The sequence below is a fragment of the Myotis daubentonii genome, chromosome 1 (assembly GCF_963259705.1).
Source record: "Myotis daubentonii chromosome 1, mMyoDau2.1, whole genome shotgun sequence".
In the NCBI taxonomy this organism is placed as follows: domain Eukaryota; kingdom Metazoa; phylum Chordata; class Mammalia; order Chiroptera; family Vespertilionidae; genus Myotis; species Myotis daubentonii.
This window is the reverse complement of record NC_081840.1, coordinates 202,956,500-202,980,809: the sequence shown is the minus strand read 5'-3', so window position 1 is coordinate 202,980,809 and position 24,310 is coordinate 202,956,500. Positions and strand designations below refer to the sequence as shown.

The 24,310-nt window shown below is 38.2% G+C and overlaps 1 protein-coding gene across 5 annotated transcripts; it reads left to right on the top strand.

Annotated features, from left to right (window-relative positions):
* OCIAD1 (OCIA domain containing 1) lies at window positions 1-24,310 on the top strand. Of its 5 annotated transcripts, none has more exons than XM_059671657.1 (9): window positions 4-205; window positions 2,093-2,155; window positions 2,818-2,898; window positions 6,587-6,640; window positions 11,830-11,877; window positions 12,666-12,801; window positions 16,267-16,442; window positions 20,623-20,775; window positions 23,802-24,310. In XM_059671657.1, the coding sequence occupies exons 2-9, from the start codon at window positions 2,098-2,100 to the stop codon at window positions 23,837-23,839; spliced, it is 744 nt and encodes a 247-aa protein (XP_059527640.1). In that variant the 5' UTR covers window positions 4-205; window positions 2,093-2,097; the 3' UTR covers window positions 23,840-24,310. The 5 variants fall into 5 exon arrangements, with proteins under 5 accessions (XP_059527651.1, XP_059527656.1, XP_059527662.1 ...); XM_059671662.1 differs by lacking the exon at window positions 4-205 and adding an exon at window positions 380-401; XM_059671668.1 differs by lacking the exon at window positions 20,623-20,775 and having other exon boundaries at window positions 1-205.

The window sequence follows — 24,310 nt, the reverse complement described above, 5'->3', positions numbered from 1 at the left end:
CGTCCTTTCCCGTGCGTGTCCAGTGCTTCCGGGTTACGGTCACTGGAGCCCTTATCTGGGTGACTCTTGGGCTGCCTGGTCGCTGTCCGCTTCCCATCCCCCGCTCCGGTGCGGTCCCGCGCGCCCTCCGTTTTCCGTCCTCTCGGGGCCTCCTGCCTCTGCTCGCCCGGGCTCGCCGCGCCCTAGTCCGTGGCTGTCACCTGAGGTGGGTGCGACGAGGCGGAGAGCCCTGTCCTGCCCCCGCCCCCTCGCCCCCCACCTACCCACTCACCACCTCTGCGCGGCCCGCGGCTCCCCTGCGCCTTCCGCCATTTTCCCGCCTGTGAGGGCGGGCCGATCGCAATCAGGGGCCCGCGACCCTGAGTGCTGGTGACCGGGGAAGGAGAGGGAGTGTTTTGGGGGTGTGTGTGCCTGGGACAGATTCGGGGTGACGGATGTGTGTGTTGGGGAGGGGGAGGTTGTTGCTGGTGGAGATGCAGAGAGAGTGGGTGGGGGATGGAGTGCGGGCGTCGATGGCCGTAGGACGACGCGGGTATTTTTCTTTTGGAATATAGGAGATGAAAGGGATGTCCAGAGAGGCCTTGGCAGTCTCGTTCCAGGGCCTGGGTAGGATGCTGTTAGAGAAATACGAGGGCTTCGTGTCTCATTTCACAGTCGTCTTAGGACAGGAGTAGCTTATTGGGCAGGCTCCGACCGTGAACCCGTCTCCTTTTCTCCTTTTCCTTAGCGAAGGGCTTGGTTATGTCGTAGACCTCAGCGATGGCCTGTTGAGTACGTGAATTATGGAAGGGCCCTAATTTCCCTCCTCAGCATGCATGCCATTTCCCCATGTAAATTGTTTTTAAGGTGGGAATAATCACGCTATGTGAACATTATGTAAAATACGAATTAGCTAATCTGTTGGCCTCTTAAGTCCCCAGGAATGGGTAAAAAAAAAAGTGCATGTTCTTGAAGTGCTATGCATTTTTATATGTCGTGTTTTTCCAGGTCTCTATTTGGGGAGGGAGGGAAGTTTGGAGGATAGAGAATTTGATGTTAGCTTTACATCCCTGGGAGAAGGGTGTGACGTCATTGTTATTCCATTTTGGGGGAGTACTGCTTTGTGGGATACTGTGTTTCCTGATGATTATGTTATCTTTTTGAACTGGAAGTGCAGAAATGACTTGAAATTTTTCCTCTTCTGTTTTGGGGAATTATTCAAATGTTGGGCAAATATTTCTGAAAGTATCCAAAGCTAGGATAATGTGAAATCAACCAGCTTCAGGAAGAAAAACGTCTGTTGATATCCTTTTATAGCTTAACTCGTGGCCCAGTGCACGAAATTTGTGCACGTTGGGGGAAGGGAAGGGGGTGTCCCTCAGCCCGACCTGCACCCTCTCCAATCTCAGGCATCCCTCTCGAAATCCAGGATCGCTGGCTCCTAACTGCTCATCTGCCTGCCTGATTGCCCCTAACCATTCTGCCTACCAGCCTACTCTCCCCCAATTGCCCCCCCCCCCCCACTGGCCTGATCACCCTTCTAACCACCTCTGCCTCAGCCCCGCCACCATGGCTTTGTCCCGAAGGTCTCCCACTCTAATTAGCATGTTACCCTTTTATTAGTATAGATGATAGTATCAGCTGGTAAATACTGTAAATCATATATTCTTTTTCAGTTAAGGATCTTGAGATGAGTATTTGTTTCTAATTAGTTAATAGGTCTGTGATTTTTAAAAAACATTTTTTATTGGTTTCAGAGAGGAAGAGAAAGGGGGAGACAGAAATATCAATGATGAGAGAGAATCATTGGTTGGCTACATCCTGCACGTTCCCCACTGGGGATGGAGCTGGAAACGCCGCCATGTGCCCTGACCAGGATTCCAACTGTGACCTGGTTCATAGGTCCATGCGCAACCACTGAGACATGCCGGCCAGGCTGTGATTTTTTTATTTAGGTAACTTTTTATTATGTCAGGTACTTCAGATGTAGTAGTGTTTAGTAAATAGTTGTTGCTTGGCCTGAAGACTAGTAATGTTACTTGATTATATTCTGACTTACTTTGACCTATCTCATTATTGTTTCTAATACTTAATGTAAATATTTTTGATGCAGGAAAGATGAATGGCAGAGCTGATTTTCGAGAGCCGAATGCTGACGTTGCAAGACCAATTCCCCGTAACTATCAACTAAGTATTTATTAGAAGCACTTTATATGTAGAGAAATTTTCACTGCCTCGACTAACGGTATAGCAGCTGGGCTAACTTTATGGGTGTGTGACCTGTGCAGTCACGCAAAGATGGACCCACACTTGAAATTGAAATTCTTAATAATTTGAAAAGATGTTTCATTTTCATTTTGCATTGAACATAGCACTTTATATAGCCAGTTCTAACTAGCAGATAGTATCATTAACTTCTATGTGAAGTCAGAGTTTGTTAAAAGTTTATAACAAGCCTGTTGTTTCATTTTTAAAAAATGGGTGTGTTTTTGTTATGTTTACACCAGCAATTTTCAACCCTTGTGCTGCCAGAATTTTTAGAATATGCAATCCCTGATTATTTAGTCAGGGGCACTGACCTCTTTTCCCTTAAATGAAAAAAATGACAACAGATAACAAAAATAGCAGTCCAGTGTGAATGAATCAGAAATATACCTTTTTTTTTTGTCAGATCGGCAAAAAATGTATTTTTTGGTGTGTTGCAGAATTTTAGTAATTAGTTTATGTGTGCCATGAGATGAAAAAGGTTGAAAATCACTGGTTTAGACTGAGGTAATTTTTTAAACTTAGTTTTTCCATAGGTATTTTAATGTTTGCTGATTTCTCCTTGGTAAAAAGACATAGGGGCTGATTACATTCCAACAGAGGAAGAAAGAAGAGTCTTTGCAGAATGCAATGATGAAAGCTTCTGGTTCAGATGTAAGTTAAATTTTATAATCAACAAAATTTGACCTTTGGTGATTTCATGTAGAAAAAAATTGGCATGTGCCCTCGGCCGGAATCGAACCCGGGACCCTTCAGTACGCAGGCCGACGCTCTACTCACTGAGCCAAACCGGCTAGCTATTACATTACTTTTGAACAGAACCCTGGTGTTGCTTCACTGGTTATTGCAGCCCTTTCAGATAAAGTGATTCTAACAACAACAACAAAAAAAGCATGATGGAATTTTGAAAAGGGAGGAGTGACCTAAGGAATTAAAGAGGATGTACCTTTGTATCAATCACCCTGCTATTTATGCTTATAGTGTGTAAGGGAGTTAAGTTTTATGAGACTCAGCCTTTTGCCCTAAAATAGTTTTATGGTGTAGTTAAAACAGCCAATTCATAAAACACTTTGAGAAAGATTCCTATTGCAAAACAGCAATAGGAATTTTTAAGAGATAAATGAATTGGAATTAATTTAGTTTAAAAAGGTTTTACTCAACAACAGAGACTTCATAGGCCTTTTAAGTAAATGAAGTAGATGGTAGAGGAGCATTTGGATGAAAGGAATAGTGAGCAAAGGCAGATTCTACAATAACTTGTTCTCTACTAGAGTCTTGAGGTTGCATTGATTGGAGCAAAGGTCTTTTGTTGGGGTAGAAAAATAAACATGATACCAATGAGTTAAAGGTTTGATTCATTATGGATTGTAGGTTCTTGGGGCTTATAGGCCAAAGAGATGATATGTAAGTTTTTTAAAGGAAAATTTGTTAGTGTGCAGGTTGAGTATGAAGGATGAGAAGATGTACTTGGCAATAACTCAGGCATATGGTTATTGAGGGAATGTAGTTGATTGTAGTGTCATTTGGACTAGGAATGATGGACTGGCAATGAAAGGTTTTTTAAAGAACACATAATAGGATTTTTAAATAGGTTGACTAAGAGGGAATGAAGGAAATCCTACAAGAACCCAGCTTAGGAGACTGACTAATGATAACATTATTGATGAAAAGGTATAGTTGAAGGAGCTCTTGCTTGAAGAACGAAACGTTTGGACATTTTGAGTTCATGATACAATATCTGATGATGGAAGATCTGTACGCAGCTAGAGATAGAACAGAGGTGTACATAAGAAATTAGGGTTTGTGGTGTAGGGGTGTTGGTGAATTCACCACGAAATTAAGTGTAGAAATAAAAGCATAAACTGGTAATAGTATCTATCAAGTGGTTAATATTTAAGAATAATGGAATAAATGACAAAGTTTGAGTAGCACATATGAATAAGAGAACCAAGTGGTGGTGAAAGAATGAACAAAAACCAGGAAAGAGCAGTTAAGATAATAGGAGTTCTTATAAAATCTTTTGGCTTTTATCCTCAGTTTAATACTCAGAGACTTAGAGAGGTTTCAAGCTAGAAAGAACCTGTGTGAGAATTAGGTGATGATGCACATTTCTAGGTGAGAATAATTGTTTTAAATGCATAGTCATCATGGATCAAAAACTTAAAAAAAATATGAGAATAATTTCTCAGAGAACTCATTTGTACTCTGGCAACACATTTTTTTATCTTCAAGGATTGCACAGAATAGATAGAATAAAGTTATCTATTTTCAAGTCTGTAGATAACACAGGATTAAGAAAAAGACAAATCTATTAGACAAATCTATTTGGTTCATTGTAATGTTAGGCTAATGACCACATAGATACAGTGGTATCCACATTTAGTTCTAGCTGATAAATTTATGTTGCTGTACATGTTTAACATTTCAGATAATTATAACAGTGCTATGGTAAAATTACATTGAAGGGCCATGATCAATAGGTAGGGTACCCAAGTATGCTTAATTATTTAAAGTAGGACATTCGGTATATGAATAATAGAAGCCTAAATCTGTTTATTAAAGCAGGTTTATCACAAGTTAGATAGAAAACATGTAATAAGGACAGGCTAAGAAACAGCTTGTTGTATATCATATCTGAATTACTGAGAAATTACAAGAGCCAAAAAATCAGTGTATTAGTAAGTAGTGATTACTCTTTTTTTTTTTTTGTAGTGATTACTCTTAAAACAGAGATTAACCCTTAGTGTTGCATAACATAACTTCAGACATTGAAAGTGCATAGAACCTTGGCTGTAATTACAGATGATAGGAAATTCAATATGTAATTACCAGGAGATAGACTAATAGTCATGCATTAAGAAATTTTGTAATTTATATTTGTATTTTCACATACAGATATTCTATACAGTATGTAATGTTTGCATATATTAATGTAAACGAATAACGGAACCCACTTTCTTTGGAAAGTGTCATCTGGTGCCTGTGGATCTAAAAAGGTTGTAATACAAGTAGGAATGTGTAGAAAAAGTAGTTAGATATTTTTTACAGATTTTTTGAAGTCTGTTAACTACTTTGTCCATCTTGGTTTAAATTTAGACATGTTGATCTAGGGGCCATTCCTTAATTTTATTTCTACTCTGATCTTTTTTTTTTTATCCTTACCTGAGAATATTTTCTCCATTGCTTTTTCAGAGAGTGGAAGGGAGAGGGGCAGGGGAAAGAGAGAGAGAGAGAAGCATCAATGTGAGAGAGAAACATCGATTGGCTGCTTCCCACGTGGGCCCCAACTAGGGCCAGGGAACGAACCTGAAACCCTGAAACTCATGCCCTTAAACTGGAATAGATCCCGAGACTTCCATATGTGGGCTGATGCTCTCCAGTGGTTCTTAACCTGTGGGTCACGAACAATGAAAATACATCCTGCATATCAGATATTTACATTACGATTCATAACAGTAGCAACATTACAGTTATGAAGTAGCAGCGAAAATAATTTTATGGTTGGGGTTCACCACAACATGAGGAACTGTATTAAAGGGTCGCATGGCATTAGGAAGGTTGAGAACCACTGCAACCACTGAGGACATGGGTCAGGGCTTTACTCTGATTTTAAAGCTTAACCACGAAGGCATTTATTTCCAATTGCTTAAAATTGTGGCCCTATGCACTGACAAAAGAAACAGTTTTATCTGTGCCCAAATATACGTGTAATTTATATAAAAGGGGGTCAGTTTTGATATGTATTGTGTGTTTGGTAGTTCTCAACCTCTGGAATTACTGAAAAGGTGTATGACTTCATATTTGTTTCACACATCATTTACAGATTTTGTGAATGATATTTCTTCTTAGGCCATGATGATATGATGTTCACTAGAGACTCAGCACCTGGGGTTTTTATTGGGGGCTGGTTACGGAGGCCCCTTGGCCTAGCAGGTACCAAAATTCCAGACTCACAGAAGGAAAACAAGTGTTCAGCACAAACTATTTGTACAACCAGTTTAGACACAGTGAGCCATTTATCATTCAGGTAAAGTTTTATATTAGTGTAGGGAACTGTTTCCCAATCATGTTCCGAGACATCAGCCAAGAACTTTTGTAAGCACATCTTCCTGAAATGTTGTTTAATATTTTGTAATGTTTTTCTTATATTAAAAATGCTTCTTTTGTATTTCCACTGACTATATACAGTACAGCTGTTAAACATGGAAAAAAATCTCTTAAAGATCTTAATTTTACAACATACTTTCTGGATGGTTTTACTGATACACGTTTATCTATCCTAATGAACTCAGATAAAATCTTTTCCTTTTATTATGTTGACAAGTTCTTTTTCCTCTTCTAGCTGTGCCTTTGGCTGCGACAAGTATGTTGATTACTCAAGGATTAATTAGTAAAGGTAAATATTTAAAATTTGAATTTATTTGGCATTTTGAGTATCATGTTTTTATATGGTATTTTCCTGATTTTTAGATAAAGTAAATATGATACTGTATATATAAAGCATCATCATTGATAAATTTTTACAACGGCAGAAGAGTTATATCTCCATGGACCCACTGCCACAAATATCTTGATTTGAGAACTTGATAACATCTTGCATTGTAGCAACATTAACAATCTACAAGAGCAAGAAAGTAAATAAAAGCCTATGGATGGGTTACAGGATGGCAGAAAGACAAGCCTGGACTACCTAAGTCATTCACTTTACTGTCACCTAGGAGATTGTTTAAAATGCAAATTCATGGGGCCCCGCCCAGACCTACTGAATCAGACTCTCTGAATTAGGTTAGGGCCCAGGAATTTGTTTTAACAAACTCCTGGTGATTCTTATGCACTGGTTTAAACATGAATGACTCCCTAAACCAGCTTTGTCTTAAGGTAATAGAGGGATGGGGACACTTTCTTGTTCCAAATTCTACTGGCTTAAATAGGGCAGTGTTATTCATATCTGGAATTGAGTTTAAAATAAGTATTAAATGTATCAGTCTGTAATCTTAAAATTAACTACTCATTACATTATTTTGTGAACTATCTCCTTGGAATAAGAAGATATCCTAGAAAAGGGTGGCAACCTTAGGATGAACTCCACATATTCTAAAAACCTGTTCTTTTAATTAGCTGGCTCCTAAAATGTGACTATGATAGGAAAATAGCTTTTTCATATTAGCAGTATGAAGTACTTAGTAGTATTGACACAACTAGTTGAAAAAAGTTGTTTTGGAGGGACATAGGAATTTGAGGGGTTAAAATTTTATTTTTGTGTATTTGAGAATCAAGGTCTTTTATTAAAACGACTAGATGCCCAGTGCACGAAATTCTTGCACTCGGGGGTGGGGGACCCCCAGCCTGGCCTGTGCCCTCTTACAGTGCGGGAGCCCCACGATCGATCGCCCCAAAGAGCTAGACCCTGCCCATCCATCCGGGGCTCCTCGATGGATTGCCCCAAAGAGGTAGGCTGGAGCCGGGGATCCTGCCTCCAAGGCGGGCGCGGGCATGCAGGGCTGCGGGAAGCCCGGCAGAAGCCGTGCAGAGTGGCCGCCGGGCTACCACAGCACGTGTGTGGGGCCGTGGGAAGCCCGCCTCTGCTGTGCGTACAGCCATCTTGTGACGGCATGATGGCATCATACATGAGGGTGTGGCAACTACTTAGCCTTTTATTAGTAAGGATATTGGGGGTCTTGTTTTCTGGGTGGGTATTATAATAAAAAAGTCAGACCCCCAACCCAAAATTGAAAGAGACTTTAGAAAAGGAATTCAGAATTCAAGACATCTCACATTTTATTAAAATGCCTAATATTTTGTATATGCTTTCATCCATGGTGTCATATTCAGCATAGTCTTAGCTGCTCCTCTCTACTTGTTCCTTTTCTGGCAAACATTTAACCCTTTGCGGTCGTTTGTCTACTCTCGGCCACCAAAGCTTTTTTACCGTTCCGGTCGTATGTCTGCTCTCAGCCACCACAGCAAGGAACCGTACGAATCTTAACTCTATTCATTCATGTATCAGTTCATAATTTCTCTGAAAGCTCTTAAGTGTCTAAGCGACCTTGTCACGAACCAAAACATTGCCCCGACAAATCGGAGATATCGAAACTCAATATAAACAAACGCGGTCGTTCCACACTCGCCAGGCAAAACACCGTGGCGAGTCAGTCGCCTTTTGAGAGTGAAGAAATCGACAAGCTTCGGAGATACTTCGCAGAATTTCAAATAAAACTTTACAAATTACGTTTAACTGTAATTAGGCATTCTCGCTTGTTAACATATTTCAAAATAATACTCCAAAATGGCAAAAAGAAAGTTACCGAAAGAAGTGTACGGCGAATCTGAAAGTAACGATGAAGAGTTTTATTTTGGCACCTTGAATACTGACTCTGACGTAGAAAGTGGTAACGTTTGTAGTGATTCTACTAGTAGTGACGTAGTTCCAAAAAAGAATTAATAAATCTTGTTTATCCTTCATAATCTTGCATGTTATGTATCACTGCTCTTTCAATGGAAATTAATTCCGACCAGTACGACACCCATGTCCAAATTTAATATGACCACAAAGGGTTAAACTTGTTCACATTTGTTCTAGCTTGAGAATATACTAAAGAAAAATCTTCCCTTATATTTCTTCCCAACTGCATCCAGCTGTCTTGCATTTGAAGCCAGACTTGAGGAATGAGCACTTCACTTTATACTTCTTTAACCCATTATGGTCTGTGTCATAAACTATGGATATATTCTAACATTTACCAAAACTTTTTTTTTTTTGACTGATAGGTACTATACACTACTTTTGGAAATAGCACTAAAAGACAAATTCATGACCTCTTGATACTTTCATTCTAGTGTGGTTTTCTTCCTTCACTCATGATTTTCTTCAGAGAGCAGTTTTCAGTCTATATGCTGTTACCCAGCATAATGTGACTTCAGGGACCATTTATTGCTCTAAATCTGCAGTATTATCTCTAGTGTAGGAATCTACTTCAGAACCATATTTTGCATTTCTCCACATAGAGAGCCCTCCTACGGGCTGCTCAAACTGAACTCATTTCATCCTAAACTGAATTCATTTCCCCACACACCAATTTTTGTTTTCCCCATATCCGAATGACATCACTGTCCAACTAGGAAACTGAGGCATTATCCTTCACTTCTGTCCCTTATCTGCTTGTCCAATAAATGCCCGTTCTAGGCCAGCTCAAATACTCTGTATACTGTTTACCTCTATCTGCACTGTCATTATAGTACAACCATATGTTGCCAACAGTATTGAATTAGCCTTCAACAAGTCTTTTGCCTCTATTCTTCCTGCTTCTCCTGAGAAAAATAGGCCATGTCAGGTACCTGTTAGGGCATAGTGCATGCAGTAGATGCTCAAATATTTGAGTGAATGAATAGCAACCATCATATTGCATGCTTTTTGTCTTCATTGCCTCTCCTAACTGTAAACTCTATGAGGGTAAAGAGTGTCTTATATTCTTATGTGTAGTGCCTGTATATTGTAAGTGGTCAGTAAATGAAGGAAAAACATTTTTGTGTAAATGTAGATGTTATTACTGTCCTCATTTTACTTCTCATCTCATGTGTGTAAGTAAAGGAACTGAGGCTAACAGCATAAATGAGTTCTATTTTGTACTTTATATACATGAAATCAGACAATTAAGTATCCTTTAAATTGTGAGATTTATTCAGAGGTATGCTGAAAATGGCTTGTATCAGCACCAGAGAGCTGATTTTTAAATTTTTAGGATTTTGATAAGCTGGTTTTTAAACCATTTGGTAGCTTAAAATTGATTAGGGTCCAGTGTTTGCTCTCCACAGAAATCAACCAACATTATAAGTTAGGGCTTTTTATTGCAAGAGCTGGTTTACCAGCATATCCTAGAATTCATCCACATTGTTGCATGTAGCTGTAAATTAATCTCATTTCCATGTAGTTTTCCACTGTGTGATTATACCACAGCAGTTGATCCATCCTTTTGTACATTGACAATTGAGTAGTTTCCAACTTCGATTATTACAAGTATTTATGCCATGAATATGTCTTTTGGTAGACATTTTGCTTGGTCATAAATTGTGTATATATTCAGATTTAGTAGATATTGCCAAACTTTCCAAACTATTTGAACCAATTTACAGTCCCACTACCAATTTATTAATACAATTTTATTAATAAACTCACAATACCTGCTATCTTTGTGTCTTTTATTTTAGCCATGTGGTGAGTGAAAAGTGATATTGATTGCATTGTGGTTTTAATTTAATGAAGTTGAGGACCTTTTCTTTTGTTCATATCCTATTTAAATATATCCTTTTTTCTGAAGTATCTGTTTAAGTCTGTTGCCTATTTTTCCATTGGATTGTCTTCTTTTTCCTATTGGTTTTGTGAGTTCTCTGTATATTATGGAAATGAGTCTTTTGTCAGATATATGTATTGTGATTATTTCCCCCCAATTTGATTAACTAGTTCTTAATTAAATGTCATCCATTATGTCAGATCTCTACTTTATGATGAATGATTTTTGTGATCTAAGATCTTTCTCTATTACAAGGACATGAAGAGTCTCTTAGGCTTCTGTAAGCTTTATTTTATCTCCATACTTAAATTTTCAAGTCAGTTGGGATTGTTTTTGAATGTTGTATGAAGTAGACTCAAGGTACATTTTCCCCCTTATGGATATGTAGTTGACCCAGAACTATATTTTGAAAGGACTTTTTTCTTTGTTCACTGCAATGCAGTGTTGCCTTTGTCATAATTCAAGTGACTGCGTGTGTGGGTTTGTTTCTGGACTCTTCTGGTTTTGGTCAGTTTATCTATTCATACACTTATAACAGACTGTCCTAATTACTATAGTCATAGATCTTGATATCCAATTTTGTTGCTCTTCAATATTGCCTTGCTTATTGGCCCTTTGTTTCCACATGATTTTTAGAGTAAGGTTTTTAATTTGAGGGGAAATTTTCTTTAATTGGGATTGCATTGAATTTATAGGTGAATTTATGGACACTTGCCATCTTTACAATAGCCGCATGAACATGGTGTATTTCTCTGTTATTTCTCAGTAAGTTTTGTTTTCAATGTAGAGATCTTCCATATTTTTTATTACATTACTCCTGGGTAGTTGATATTTTTTAATACTATAATAAATTATATCTTTTAAACAATGTTTTTGTTCCTGATATAAAGAAGTAATTTTATGTGTGTGCAGTGACTTTATATCAAGTTATCTTGCCTCTGCTAATACATTGTTGAGTATTTTCAGTTTTCATATTTCTGTTGATACTGAGTTTACTTGGTTCTTTCTTAAATAGCTTTAGACTTCTCTAGGGTTATGGAAAGAACTAATGCTGTTAGGTAACATTCAGAGAGAATCTGTACTGGTTCTTCCTATTACATTTTTCCCTTATTTCTGTTGATAAATAATATATCTTATTTTATATTTCGTTGCTGAACTTTTATCTCACATTAGAAGAGATCAAATAATGACTAGCAATTTCTGTGTTATTTTCTCAAATACTCTTAGCATAAACTTGTCAATGTCTCTTTCTCCAACAATTAATGTTACTCAGAAATATTTATTCATTTATGTTTAGGATTCCTTTCAAGTCATCCCAAATATGGTTCCATTCCTAAACTCATATGTAAGTATGAAAACAAGTTTTTTTAGCTTTTTACTTAAGAAAATAATGTGTTTATCAAATGTTTTGTCTTACTCATAACAGTTATTTGATTATTTGCTTTTACAGATCAGTTGAAGCTTTTTATTAAATGGGCTACTAGGAATTTATTATGAATCTTTTTATTGTTAACATTAAATATCATGAGTTACTTTAAAGAGGCATTTATAATGTGACAGAAGTATTAATTTAAATTACTTTGTAAAGATATACTGTTTGAAAATAAATTCTCAAATACTCTATTAGAGAAGAAAGTTGATCAGGGATTCTGATTAATCAAGATAAATTATAAAAATTAAGTCTAATTTGAAAAAATAAATCTTTAATTTATATTAAAAATGTAAAAAACAACTTATTTATATTTTATAATATGATTAATAGGAAAGAAGCTAAATTGCTTTTTAAAATTACTTGAGGCTTTTTATGAATCTTCCCAGGTTAGCCTCTATTTTGTATTGGAAATAGACACATGATTCAACAAGAGCCATATTTAGGTAGCATTTAATAATTCATTATTTTAAAAGATTTGTTGCACCTAATTTTAAAAACAAGCTGAAGAAATTAGCTGGGAAATGATTAGATTTTCATCTGATTTAATGTGATTAAATCTTAGTCTTTTATCATTTCAGGAAATCTTAGTCTTTTCACACCAAAGATATACTTAGAATTTTTTTTAATGTACTTTTAGGAAAGATTGTCAAAAAAAGCACATTGAGTTACACTTTTTTTTTTTTTTTTTTTTTACAAATAAGTTGCTTGCATCATGGGATACTTTGCCGGAAAGCTTTCTTACGTGAAAACTTGTCAAGAGAAGTTCAAGCATCTTGAGAATTCCCCTCTTGGAGAAGCTTTACGATCAGGACAGGCACGACGAGCTTCAATACCTGGGTAGGCCAGATTCTTATCTTTATTAAAGGTTTTTAAATTTAGCTAAAAAATTGTAACTGAATATTGCCATAGTTCAGGCATGAAACATTGCCTAACTGAAGGATCATTGGAAACTTGCCACTTTGTTGCAAGCTAAAGCTAATTAGATTTTGAAAAGTAGTGCTAGCCAGGCCAGTGTTACTCAGTGGTTGAATGTCGACCCATGAACCAAGGGGTCACCAGTTCAATTCCTGGTCAGGGACATGCCTGGGTTGTGGGCTCAATCCCCAGTAGGAAGTGTGTAGGTGGCAGCCGGTTGATGTTTCTCTCTCATCTTCTCTCTCATTAATGTTTCTATCTCCCTTCTTCTCTCTAAAATCAATAAAAATATATTGAAAATAAAGGTAGAGTAAGATTTGTCTACCTTTGTTTTATATAGGAAGTTGCATCCTATTGGGAGTGTATATCCCAGAATAAAGGATTTTAATTTGGCAAACACCTTTGGTTACCTATATTTTGAACTTTTCTTTTGAATTCCCAATTTTTATCAATTTCAGCTCAATAAATTTCAAGTTTTTAATCCTTCTGTTGTTTAAAATAGTAGGGAAATTGTGTACGTGAATCTCTTTGTCTGGATATATAGATAAGTAATAAGGTAATTAAGTAGATTTAGTAGATATATTGTCATCATAAGCGGCAAGCAATGTAAACTTGTTAAGAACATTTGCTTTATCACTGTAGAGTTTATGTGGACTACTACTGTAGGAGTAACTTCCCAGTTAATGTGGGAAATGGACACATTTTCTGCTCTGGAGTATTTTTTCTTTCTAAAAACTTTAAGCACATTAAAATGATTTCTGAAGCCTCGTAATTGGAAAACTAAATAAACGTTTTTTTCTCTTGTATATTGAGTGACAATTTTTAAGTTATATAAATAGGTCAGACCATTTTTGTGTGCGTTGGCAGAAAGAAACAGGCTTAATTTTACCATCTACACTAATCTACACTAATAAAAGAGAAAAATGGTAATTGGCGTACAATGATACCCTTTTCATTGGCTAATCAGGGCTATATGCAAATTAACTGCCAACTATGATTGGCAGTTAACTGCCAACTAAGATTGGCAGTTAACTGCCAACAAGATGGCGGTTAATTTGCATATGTAGGCACAATGCAGGGAGGCGAAAGGGAAAGCAGGAAGAAGCCCCCTGCCACTGACAGTGATCAGAAACCCAGGGGGGAGCTAAGAGCTGGGGGGCAGGGCAAAGGCGGCCCTGGGGCCGCCTTTGCCCTGCCCCCCAGCCATCATCGGAGAATCAGGCGCCTTTGCCGCCCTGGCCAGTAATAGCAGGAAGTAGGGGTGGAGCCAGCGATGGGAGCTGGGCACGGTCGAAGCTGGCAGTCCCGGGAGCTAGGGGTCCCTTGCCTGGGCCTAAAGCAGAGCCCACGATCGTGGGGCCGCTGCAGCTGCGGGTCCCCGCTGCCCGAGCCGGACGCCTCAGCCAGAGGCGTTAGGCCTGGGCAGGGGCGGAGCCTGAAACCGCGGGGAGCTGGGGGTCCCCTGCCCAGGCCTGACACCTCTGCCGGAGGCCTCAAGCCTGGTCAAGGGGCCGATCCGGTGATTGGTGATCGGAGGGTGATGAGGGTCAACTCCTCTGGCCGAGGCATCAAGCCTGGGTGGGGGGCGGAGCCGGGGATTGGGGGGGATATGATGGTCCCCTTGCCCAGGCCTGAAGCCTGGGTCAGAGGCGTCAGGCTTGGGTGGGGGGTGGAGCAAGCGATCAGAGGGAGATGGGGGTCCCCTGCCCAGGCATGATTCCTGGGCCAGAGGCCTCAGGCCTGGGCGGGGGCCAGAGCCAGTGATCGGGGGGAGATGGGGGTCCCCTGTCCAAGCCTGACACCTCTGGCGGAGGCGTCAGGCCTGGGCAAGGGGCCGATCAGGTGATCAGAGGGTGATGGGGGTCTACGCCTCTGGCTGAGGCATCAGGCCTGGACAAGGGCCAGAGCCAGCAATCGGAGGGGTCTGGGGGTCCCCTGCCCAGGCCTGATGCCTGGGCCAGAGGCCTCAGGCCTGGGCTGGGGGCAGAACCAGTGATGGGGGGAAATGAGGGTCCCCTGCCCAGGCCTGACGCCTCTGTCAGAGGCGTCAGGCCTGGGCAAGGGGCCGATCCTGCGATTGGAGGGTGATGGAGGTCAACGCCTGAGGGCTCCCAGTATGTGAGAGGGGGCAGGCTGGGCTGAGGGACACTTCCCCCCCAACCCCCTCACCCAGTGCACGAATTTCGTGCACCGGGCCCCTAGTCCTATCTAATAAAAGAGAAACATGGTAATTAGCGTGCATCTGCTACCCTTCCCATCGGCTAATCAGCGAGATATGCAAATTAACTGCCAGCCAAGATGGCGGCCGGCAGCCAGGCAGCTTGAAACTAGCATGAGGCTTGCTTGCTTCAGTGATGGAGGAAACCAATGTCCCCCGCCTGCCTTGCCGGCCTCTGAGCTTGAAGTTTGTAACATAGTTACAAATATAGAAGCTAAACAAAACCCCAGAAACCTGCTTTCAGCTGCCAGGATCTCAGAGCTGGAGTTGATACAGTGTTTCGATTATAGAACCCAAACAAACCAGATACCTGCTTTCAGCAGCAGAGGCCTCAGAGCTGGAATCATAGCTAAAGCTGGCCCAGAATCAAAAAAAAAAAAAAGAAAAAAAGGAGCAGTTGGGAGCTTCAGTCACCCGCCAGCCTGAAAACAGCCCTCAGTCCCTCACCCAGACTGGCCAGGCTCCCCAGTGGGAACCCCCACCCTGATCCAGGACACCCTTCAGGGCAAACCAGCCGGCCCCCACTGTGCACCAGGCCTCTATCCTATATAGTAAAAGGGTAATATGCCTCCCAGCACCAGGATCAGCGGAGCCGCGAGGCCTCCTGGCACTGGGATCAGCGTGACAGGGGGAGCTCCCCCACCCCCCTGATCGCCCTGCGGCTCTGTGTGTGACAGGGTGCAGCCCCCCAACCCCCCCCCCCCACATGGGCCCTGTTCTGTGTGTGACAGTGGGCGGCGCCCCAGCCCCCTGATCGGCCCTACCCTGAGCGTGACTGAGGGTGGCATCACAACCTCCCAATACGCCCTGCTCTGTGCATGATAGGGGGCGGCGCCCCAACTCCCCAATCGGCCCTGCTCTGAGCCCGACCAGGGGCTGCACCTAGGGACTGGGCCTGCCCTCTGCCACCCGGGAGCAGGCCTAAGCCAGCAGGTCGTTATCTCCCGAGGGGTCCCAGACTGCGAGAGGGCACAGGCCGGGCTGAGGGACCCCCCCAACCCCCGAGTGCACAAATTTTTGTGCACCGGGCCTCTAGTTTTAAATAACTGTTAATATAATATGATTTTTTTTAGAAAATAAGATAACTGATTTTTATACGTACGTACATTTCTTTAAATAAGGTATAAGAATAATTCATGTTTCTTACATAATATGAATTTCTTTTATAGGTACTATTCTCAACAGCCAAGATATGAATCAAATGTGAGTGATCACTCATCTTTTGTGACAGCCCCAGCAGCAGATAACATGGAAAAAGAGAAGTTTCCTCGTTATGAGCCAATTCCATTTAGTTCTTCTATGAATGAATCTACTCCCACTGGTATTACTGATCATATTGCCCAAGGTAGAAACTTCTCTTGAAATGAATTTCAGCATTTAATGGTCCAACGTATGTATAAACTTTATTTGATGACCTTTTCTGCTGGGTATCATCTGTGTGTTCCACCATCAGCCTAAACACAGCATGTTTGTTCATTTGTTCATTTGTTTCTTCATTCAACATTGTTTTGAGGTTCAGTCTGTTAAAAGATACAGAAATATAAAGGTAAATTACTAATATGTCCCATTAATGGAAAATATTAAGCTAGGTGGAATATCAAAGAAGTGATAAATTGTGCCTCAGGGAAGCTTTAAAAAGGTTATGTTTATTAGGCTGGTCTTAAAGGCTTTCAGCTTCTTTGTAATGTGAGAAAAATAATAATTACCTGCCTTACAAAACTGTTGTCAAGTGAAAAATCCTTGTGAAAATGCTTTGTGAGGTTTGTGTAAATACTAGCTTTGAAGATTACATAATGTAAGTGCAACAACATCAATTTTGGATTAAGCCCTGGATTTGAATCACGATTCACATTTACTAGCTATGTGACTTTCAGCAAGTGATTGTAATTTTTGGTCCCTTCAGTTTCTTGATCTATCAAATAGAGATAATACCTCTTTTAAAGAACATTTGGAATGAGATGAAATAATCAGACGAACGCCTGGCAAGTAATAGGCTCTCATCAAATGTTAATTTCCTTCCTTTTTTCCTTCAGTCTAGTTTGCAGTGAAAGGTGAGGAATTAGAAAATGAAGGTCTGCAATTCCTTGTCTAAAAAGCCTAAAATCCAAAATCTTTGAAAACAAGTTTTTTAAATAAACAGGTGATAAAGTCTGACGTGAACTCATTTCAAACCCTGAGCTAAACATAAGGTTTATTTATCTTTATCTTAATATGGTTGTTCCTAAATTTCGTTGTAGAAATACTGTTTTTACTCTTTGCTGCTCGGAACTTTTGAATGGATAAATATTAAGTAATACAAGAACTATACTATAATATTTTTCTAAAATCTGAGAATGTCTGAATTTTGAAACATTTCTGACTGCAAGGATTTGGATAAGAGATTGTGGACCTCTATAGGGTATTCTTTAAAAATACTTGCTTTGAACCAAATACAGTAAGCCAGTAACTATAGGGAACAAACAAGGTTAAAGGAACATTTGGATTTTTGTTTCCTTTGTTTAAGATGGGAGAGATTTATAGCTATTATATGTAGGTTCAGGGGATGGGGGGAATACAGTGGAAAGGGAGAAGTTGATTATAGGTCAAGTGAGGTTCCAGAGGATGCGGAGCGGTTCTAGGTAGGTCAGGATATTAAGTAGCCATTGGCTACATATGGCTGTTTAAATTTATCAAATCAAATTGAAAATCATTTCCTTAGTTGCTTTGACAGCATTTTGGTTGTTCAGTAGCGACATGTGCTAGTGGCTACTGTGTTGGACTGCAGATATGTAACATTCTTATCATTACAGAAAATTATATTGGATAGCACTGCTTTAGAGCAGGAGTAAAGGGGTATTTTCAGAAGAGACCAGAGAGAATGGAAGTTAATATAATTTAGATTCTTTAGTGGATGAAAGTTGTCGAGAGACTGTTAATCCTCAGCTGCTTTGTTTTTTCCTGAATGTTTGGAAATAAAGACATCCAATTACAGTTGACCCTTGAACAATATTAGGTTTGAACTGTCTGTGCAGGACCATTTACACAAATCTGCCTATAAATCAACCCACACAATTCAAACCCATGTTGTTCAAGGGTCAACTGTAGTCAGAAGGGGCAAGAGGTAGGCAGATTAGAGTGGTTAAAGTCATTTTATCCAAAGGCAGCTATCCTTGTCCCTCATCGCATCTCTCCATTTTTCCCGTTTCTCAAGTTCAAATCCATTCTACTTGTATTCCAGCCTTGTAATTACTTGCATTCTTCCTTTCATTTCCATTAGCAAATTCCATTCCATGTTACATAGTTTCTTTTTCAAATAAAAGCAAACAAAAAGCCCTTAGCTGTCGTCCCACAGACCACAGCAAGGCCCCTGTTTTACAATATTTTAGGTTCTCCAGAGCAGTTATTGCTCCGTCTGCTGTTCTGCTTTCTCACCCCCTTCTCTAAGTCTGGGTTGCAGCTCTGACTGCTCTCCACATGGACCAGCAGAGCGGCCTCCGTTGCTTGCCCCAGCTGCTGTTCCCCTTACTAAGACACCTCCCCTTTTGGTTACGCAGAACTACTTGCCCCCTTAGTTCTGCTTTCTCTTACCAAGAATTTAAAGTTATTCAATGTAGAGAATTCATAGTAGGAGGTATTCCTTCATAATTATTATGACACTTATTATAGTTAATTACAGTTAGACTTAAATCAGTGCTGTTTTTCATTCTTATTCCTTCCAGCTCTGTATACCTTCAAAGTAGTAAACCATGCTGTGCTCCCTGCACAATAGAGGATGTTTTCATTTGACTTTTAATAAGTGTAAAAAATTCTCCCTAACATTCTGTCTGATTTATGTTTTCATTATTTGTCACAGAATTATAGAACAATGAAAAAGGTATTAGACCTGGAAGGAACTTTAGGAATAGATTATTTACTTCCATATTTCACAGTTGAGAAAACTAAGATTCAAAGAAGCTTAGTGATTTGCCCAAGGACATTCACTAATTGTTGGCAGAGTAGGAATGAGAAACTAGGGTTTCTGACTACTAATCTAGTATACACTATCTAAATCAGGGGTCCTCAAACTTTTTAAACAGGGGGCCAGTTCACTGTCCCTCAGACTGTTGGAGGGCCGGACTATAGTTTAAAAAAAACTATGAACAAATTCCTATGCACACTGCACAGATCTTATTTTGAAGTAAAAAAACAAAACGGGAACATACAATATTTGTATTTGCATGTGGCCCGCGGGCCGTAGTTTGAGGACCCCTGATCTAAATGATATTTAAAAATATTATTATGGTGAAGGGAAATGAGTCCAGTAATTACTCATTACTAGTGAAATACAGAGTGCTTTTTAAAACCAATATAAGGTTATACTATTTTTTCTTTGCTTTTTTTTTTTTTAAGAAAATTTTACTTTTCAACAATGGTGTAGTATTATAACTAATAAGGAGAAATTTAAATGTTCTTTGTATCAGTGTGCTATACTTTGTATTAAAATAAGTGATTATGGTTGAAAGCATTTAATGTGTAGTTAGATTGCTTTAAAAATTCTGATTATTCAGTGGGACCTTACTATTGAGTTCCAGAATAATACGACTTATCAAAAATTGTTTTTAAAAAATAATCATAATTAAAATGTGTCCAATTTTTATGTCTTATTAAAAATCTCTTTGAAAAATAGTACTTTTGGAGTCGTGTGTCAGATTGTAAGTTGTTGTTCATTGAATGTTGTGTTAGCATTAGTTTTCTTTAGAACTGCTTATATGGCCTTTTTTGCTGGTTACACATTTTATAAAGTAATCTTCAATATTTGTTCCTGCCAACCAGTATTAAGAGTAACAACTTCCATACGTTTCAACAGTATTTAACTCTTTGATAATATGTATTCATACTTTGACTCTTTTGGAGATATAAAGAATAAATGCTGGTTTCCCGGGATAAATCATAGTTGTCACTTTCTTTTCCCTCAGAATTGCATTCATTAGACCTAAGTGAAAATGATGCATACTGTGCTTAAAAGGCTATGTTTTATACTTTTCAGTAGCTATTTTCAAGTATTTTTGTTTAAATACAAAGATGGTAAAATAATTTTTAATAATAGCTGGAGTTGTTTGTGTATAGATTGTGGTTATGGGAACATTTAACTATGGAAATACTACCAAATAAAAGCCATACTGGATCAAGTTTTATTCAGTTGTCACTAGTAGGATATATTTCTCTTTATATAAACACTGGATAACTTTGCAGTTTAAAACACTAACATGTTAATGAGTCATAATTATGCTGGTGTGTATTATGTTTTCTGTTCTTCTGGCATGGTTAGTTTTTAATTTCTTGATGTTAATTTTAGATTTTAGAAATAAAAACTTGAAACTGTGAGAGAAGTTGATTTTAGTTTTATAATTACCTTGGGGAAATTATAGTACTTTTGGAATGGTGGTAATTGATCCTTTATTTCACTTTATTCTATTTTTATTATGGGTAAGGAGCATTTATAAAATTTAGTTGCTTTGGATATATTCAACTCTTTATCACCATGTATTAACTGTTTGTTGTTTTAGGACCTGATCCCAGGCTTGAAGAAAGTCCTAAAAGAAAAAGTATTACATATGAGGAATTAAGGAATAAGAACAGAGAGTCATATGAAGTAACTTTAGCACATAAGACTGACCCCTCAGTCAGGCCTATGCAGGAAAGAATACCCAAAAAAGAAGGTATGATAGTTTAGTCTAATCACTATATTCTGTAGGATCGGATATCGCAGCGTTAAAAACATTAGTCATATTAACGTGATTTAATTCTATAAGCAATTAACCAAAATAGTGTTTTTTTTAAAAAGAATAGCTATTTCACAGTTATCATATCTTTCGTTTTTAAGGTATGGTAAAGGCCATTTTGTGTTAGAAAACAATGAAGTCAAAATAGTAGTATGACTTAAGATAGTAAGACTAGTTTTGTAACATCCAATTTGACTGTTTTCCCTTATAAGAAGTCACATTGGAAACCTTTTTTAAAATGATGCATCTATTACATAAAACCAGATCTGGTGACCTAAGGTTGATAATTGGGTTGTAATGCCACTTTTGGCAGAGCCACAGAATCATGATTAATGAAACTAATTTTCTTACTGAAATTGAAATTGAGTTATATGCTTTACAAAGCAGCTTTAGGACATTTCCAAGGAGGAGTTTGACTTTTTTAAAATAGTACTTTTGCTCTGCAATTAATTATAAGGTTTAAAATCACAGTTTCTTTTTAAGAAAAATTCTCATTGATGAGCATATTACAGATGTTCCTGATCAGTTTCTTTTAAGTCATTTTGGAACAGTTATTCATTACCCCAAGTAAATTTTCTGACACAGAACTTTACGGAATACCTAACGGAAGGAGGTATTTTAATTAAGGGTTTGTAGCTATTTTAATACAGAATTTTATGTCTCTTGAGGAAGTTTAGAGAATGTGTCATTGTTTCAAGGTTTCTATTTACTACTTTAAAAATTGAAGGAATAGGTTCTTGGTACCTTTAAAAAAAATTCTTTATTGTTGAAAGTATTACATGTGTCTCCTTTTTTCTCCTATTGACCCCTTATAGCAGTGATGGCGAACCTTTTGAGCTCGGCGTGTCAGCGTTTTTAAAAACCCTAATTTAACTCTGGTGCCGTATCACATATAGAAATTTCTTGATATTTGCAACCATAGTAAAACAAAGACTTATATTTTTGATATTTATTTTATATATTTAAATGCCATTTAACAAAGAAAAATCAACCAAAAAAATGAGTGTCATAGGTTCGCCATCACGGCCTTATAGCCTGCCCCCCACCACCACCACCCCCCTGCCCCAGGCCTCCACCACCCTATTGTCTATGTCCATGGGTTATGCATTATGCATACAAGTTCTTTGGTTGATCTCTTCCCACCCACCCAGCCACCCCCTCCCCTTCCCTCTGATATTCCACAAGTTTGTTCTTGGTACTTTCTTGAAAGTCATAGGCCGCAAAGAATATAAAGATACATAAAAATTCTTAGTACTTTTTATTATGATCATTCTTTTAGAGCCAAATTTATTTCTAATTGATAGTGGTTGCTGCATTTAGAATTCTATTTTCGTATTAATGATGGATAATATCTATTATATTATTGCTGTTAAAAATTTAGCTTTAAAATAGACTGATAATTGACATTGTTAATGTTTGTCATTAAAAATAAAATGTATAAACCTTACGCATTCTATAGCCACTACTCTGTAATATGTAAAGACTTATTGGTACTTTGTTCTGCTAATTAATTTGAGGATTTAGACCAAGCATGTTAAACTCATGGCCCACGGGCCAGATGCCTCGTTTATTTGGCCCATGTTAGCCTTTGAGTTTGACATGCTTGATTTAGACTGTAAGCTCCATGAGGGCAGGCAGTAGTATTTTTCTCAGTTTTGTAATCTTTTATGTCTGCATAGCATAGGACCATATGCTGGTAAATCAGAAATGGAGTGTTTCATTGGGCTTTCTATAGTAATAAAGGTTAAGAAAAGGAAATATGGTAGACCTTTGGTATTTGCTAAATTTTGACATTTATGGTTTTGACTGTAAGCAGTCTTTTAAAGTTGTTACATGACACAACTTTAATATGAAATAATGTTTATAAAAAGAAAGGTGATTTTTGTGTGCTTTATTTGAAGATAAAGTTATGAAAGGGTTTTAGTGATTTTCTAGAATGTTCTATTCTAGACTCTAGGCAGAAAATTTGATATTAGTACAGTGTGGATTTGCTGGATCAGAAAGTATTACTTAAATTTTTCAGTTTTAGTTTCTGTGGATGACATTTATCTAATTAGAAATTAAGACTGAGAGATTTTAAAAACATAAGCACATTAGTTATCTGTCAGGACCATGATAGCACCACACGTGCAGCTTCTAGAAAACTCTACCTTGTACTAATGAGGGAATAAAGCAAGGGGAAATGGCAGAATATGAGGGAAAAGGGTATATAATGTCTTAGTATAATAATGAAATAGTTTTGACATTACAGAATCTCTGAAAGAGTCTTGAGGCAGGAGGTTCCTAGTCCGTACTTAGATAACAGCTTCTTTACAATATGACTACTTATAATTTATAGATGAAGGCTATGTAAAAGAGGCTAAAAGGTGAAAGAGTACAGAAGACAGGGGCATGTTTCAAAATATAATTTTATGTAAAATGCAGGAATATTGGAAACTATTTCCTCCTTGCCACCAGTATCATGGCTCATAGGAGAGAAGATTGAATTAATCATAACCTGAATATTTGACCATTTCTACTGCTATATTTTTTGTGAAAAACAAAATTCAATTTTTTAATTATTTTTTTTAATTTCCCAGTAATTTTTTGTATATGCTGTAAATTATACCACACTTACTTAGGTAGTAGGTAAAGTTGTAATGGCATCCAGGCTTTGGACCTATACAGATGTGTTCAAATTTTAGTCCACTTGTTTTTTTAGGCTTGTACCTTGGGCAAGTTACTAATCTGTTTTTTCTCAAAGTGGGGGTTGTGTTTATAAGGTTGTCCAGTTCTCCATACATTGCATTACTATTTATGTCCAACCTCCAGTTCACTAAAGTCTGCCAGCCCCTTTTTAATCCTACTCTCGTGTGTATTTATTAAAATGAGAAACACAACTTTTCACCATAATAGTGAACTTAAAATAATGCCTTTTATGTATTACTATTTGGGATCATCAATTATTTGTGCTCTTTTCCTAGTCAAAGTAAACAAATATGGAGATGCTTGGGAAGAGTGAGACACTGCATCCTTGGACCTATTGAAGGAGTTTCAATATCCAGCTTCATCCAGGTGGTCATATCTGCATGCTTGGAGCTCAGCAGCAGTCTTCATAAACACATGTAAAATCCAAACCTGGGCTTTTTGTGGTTTGGCTTATTAAAATAATGTTTCAATAACAAATTTTATTGTGAATATTGTGTGAATCTATATGAATAATGGTATAATACCACGATCGTATACAGTTTGTGAAATTTAAGTTACAGGATAAGGATACTCTTAGAAAACCATCGAGGGATTGTAATGCTCTAGAATTAGCATATGTGAAAATAAATATCTGCATGCTGAATTGGGATGGGTGGGGGGGAACAAGCATAATTTTAAGCGTTAAGCTTTACATCAAAAAAATTACTAAAAAGCCTTTTTCCAGTGTTTGCTGTATTCTCTTAATGTTTATGGTAAATAAAATATAAAGGAACATGCATCTTCA

Coding starts and splice junctions, on each gene's coding strand:
- OCIAD1 (XM_059671657.1), top strand. CDS start 2,098: ATGAATGGCAGAGCTGATTTTCGAGAGCCGAATGCTGACGTTGCAAGA. Junction 11,878..12,665: donor TTCCATTCCTAAACTCATAT/GTAAGTATGAAA, acceptor TTTACAAATAAG/TTGCTTGCATCATGGGATAC. Junction 20,776..23,801: donor AAGAATACCCAAAAAAGAAG/GTATGATAGTTT, acceptor CTCTTTTCCTAG/TCAAAGTAAACAAATATGGA.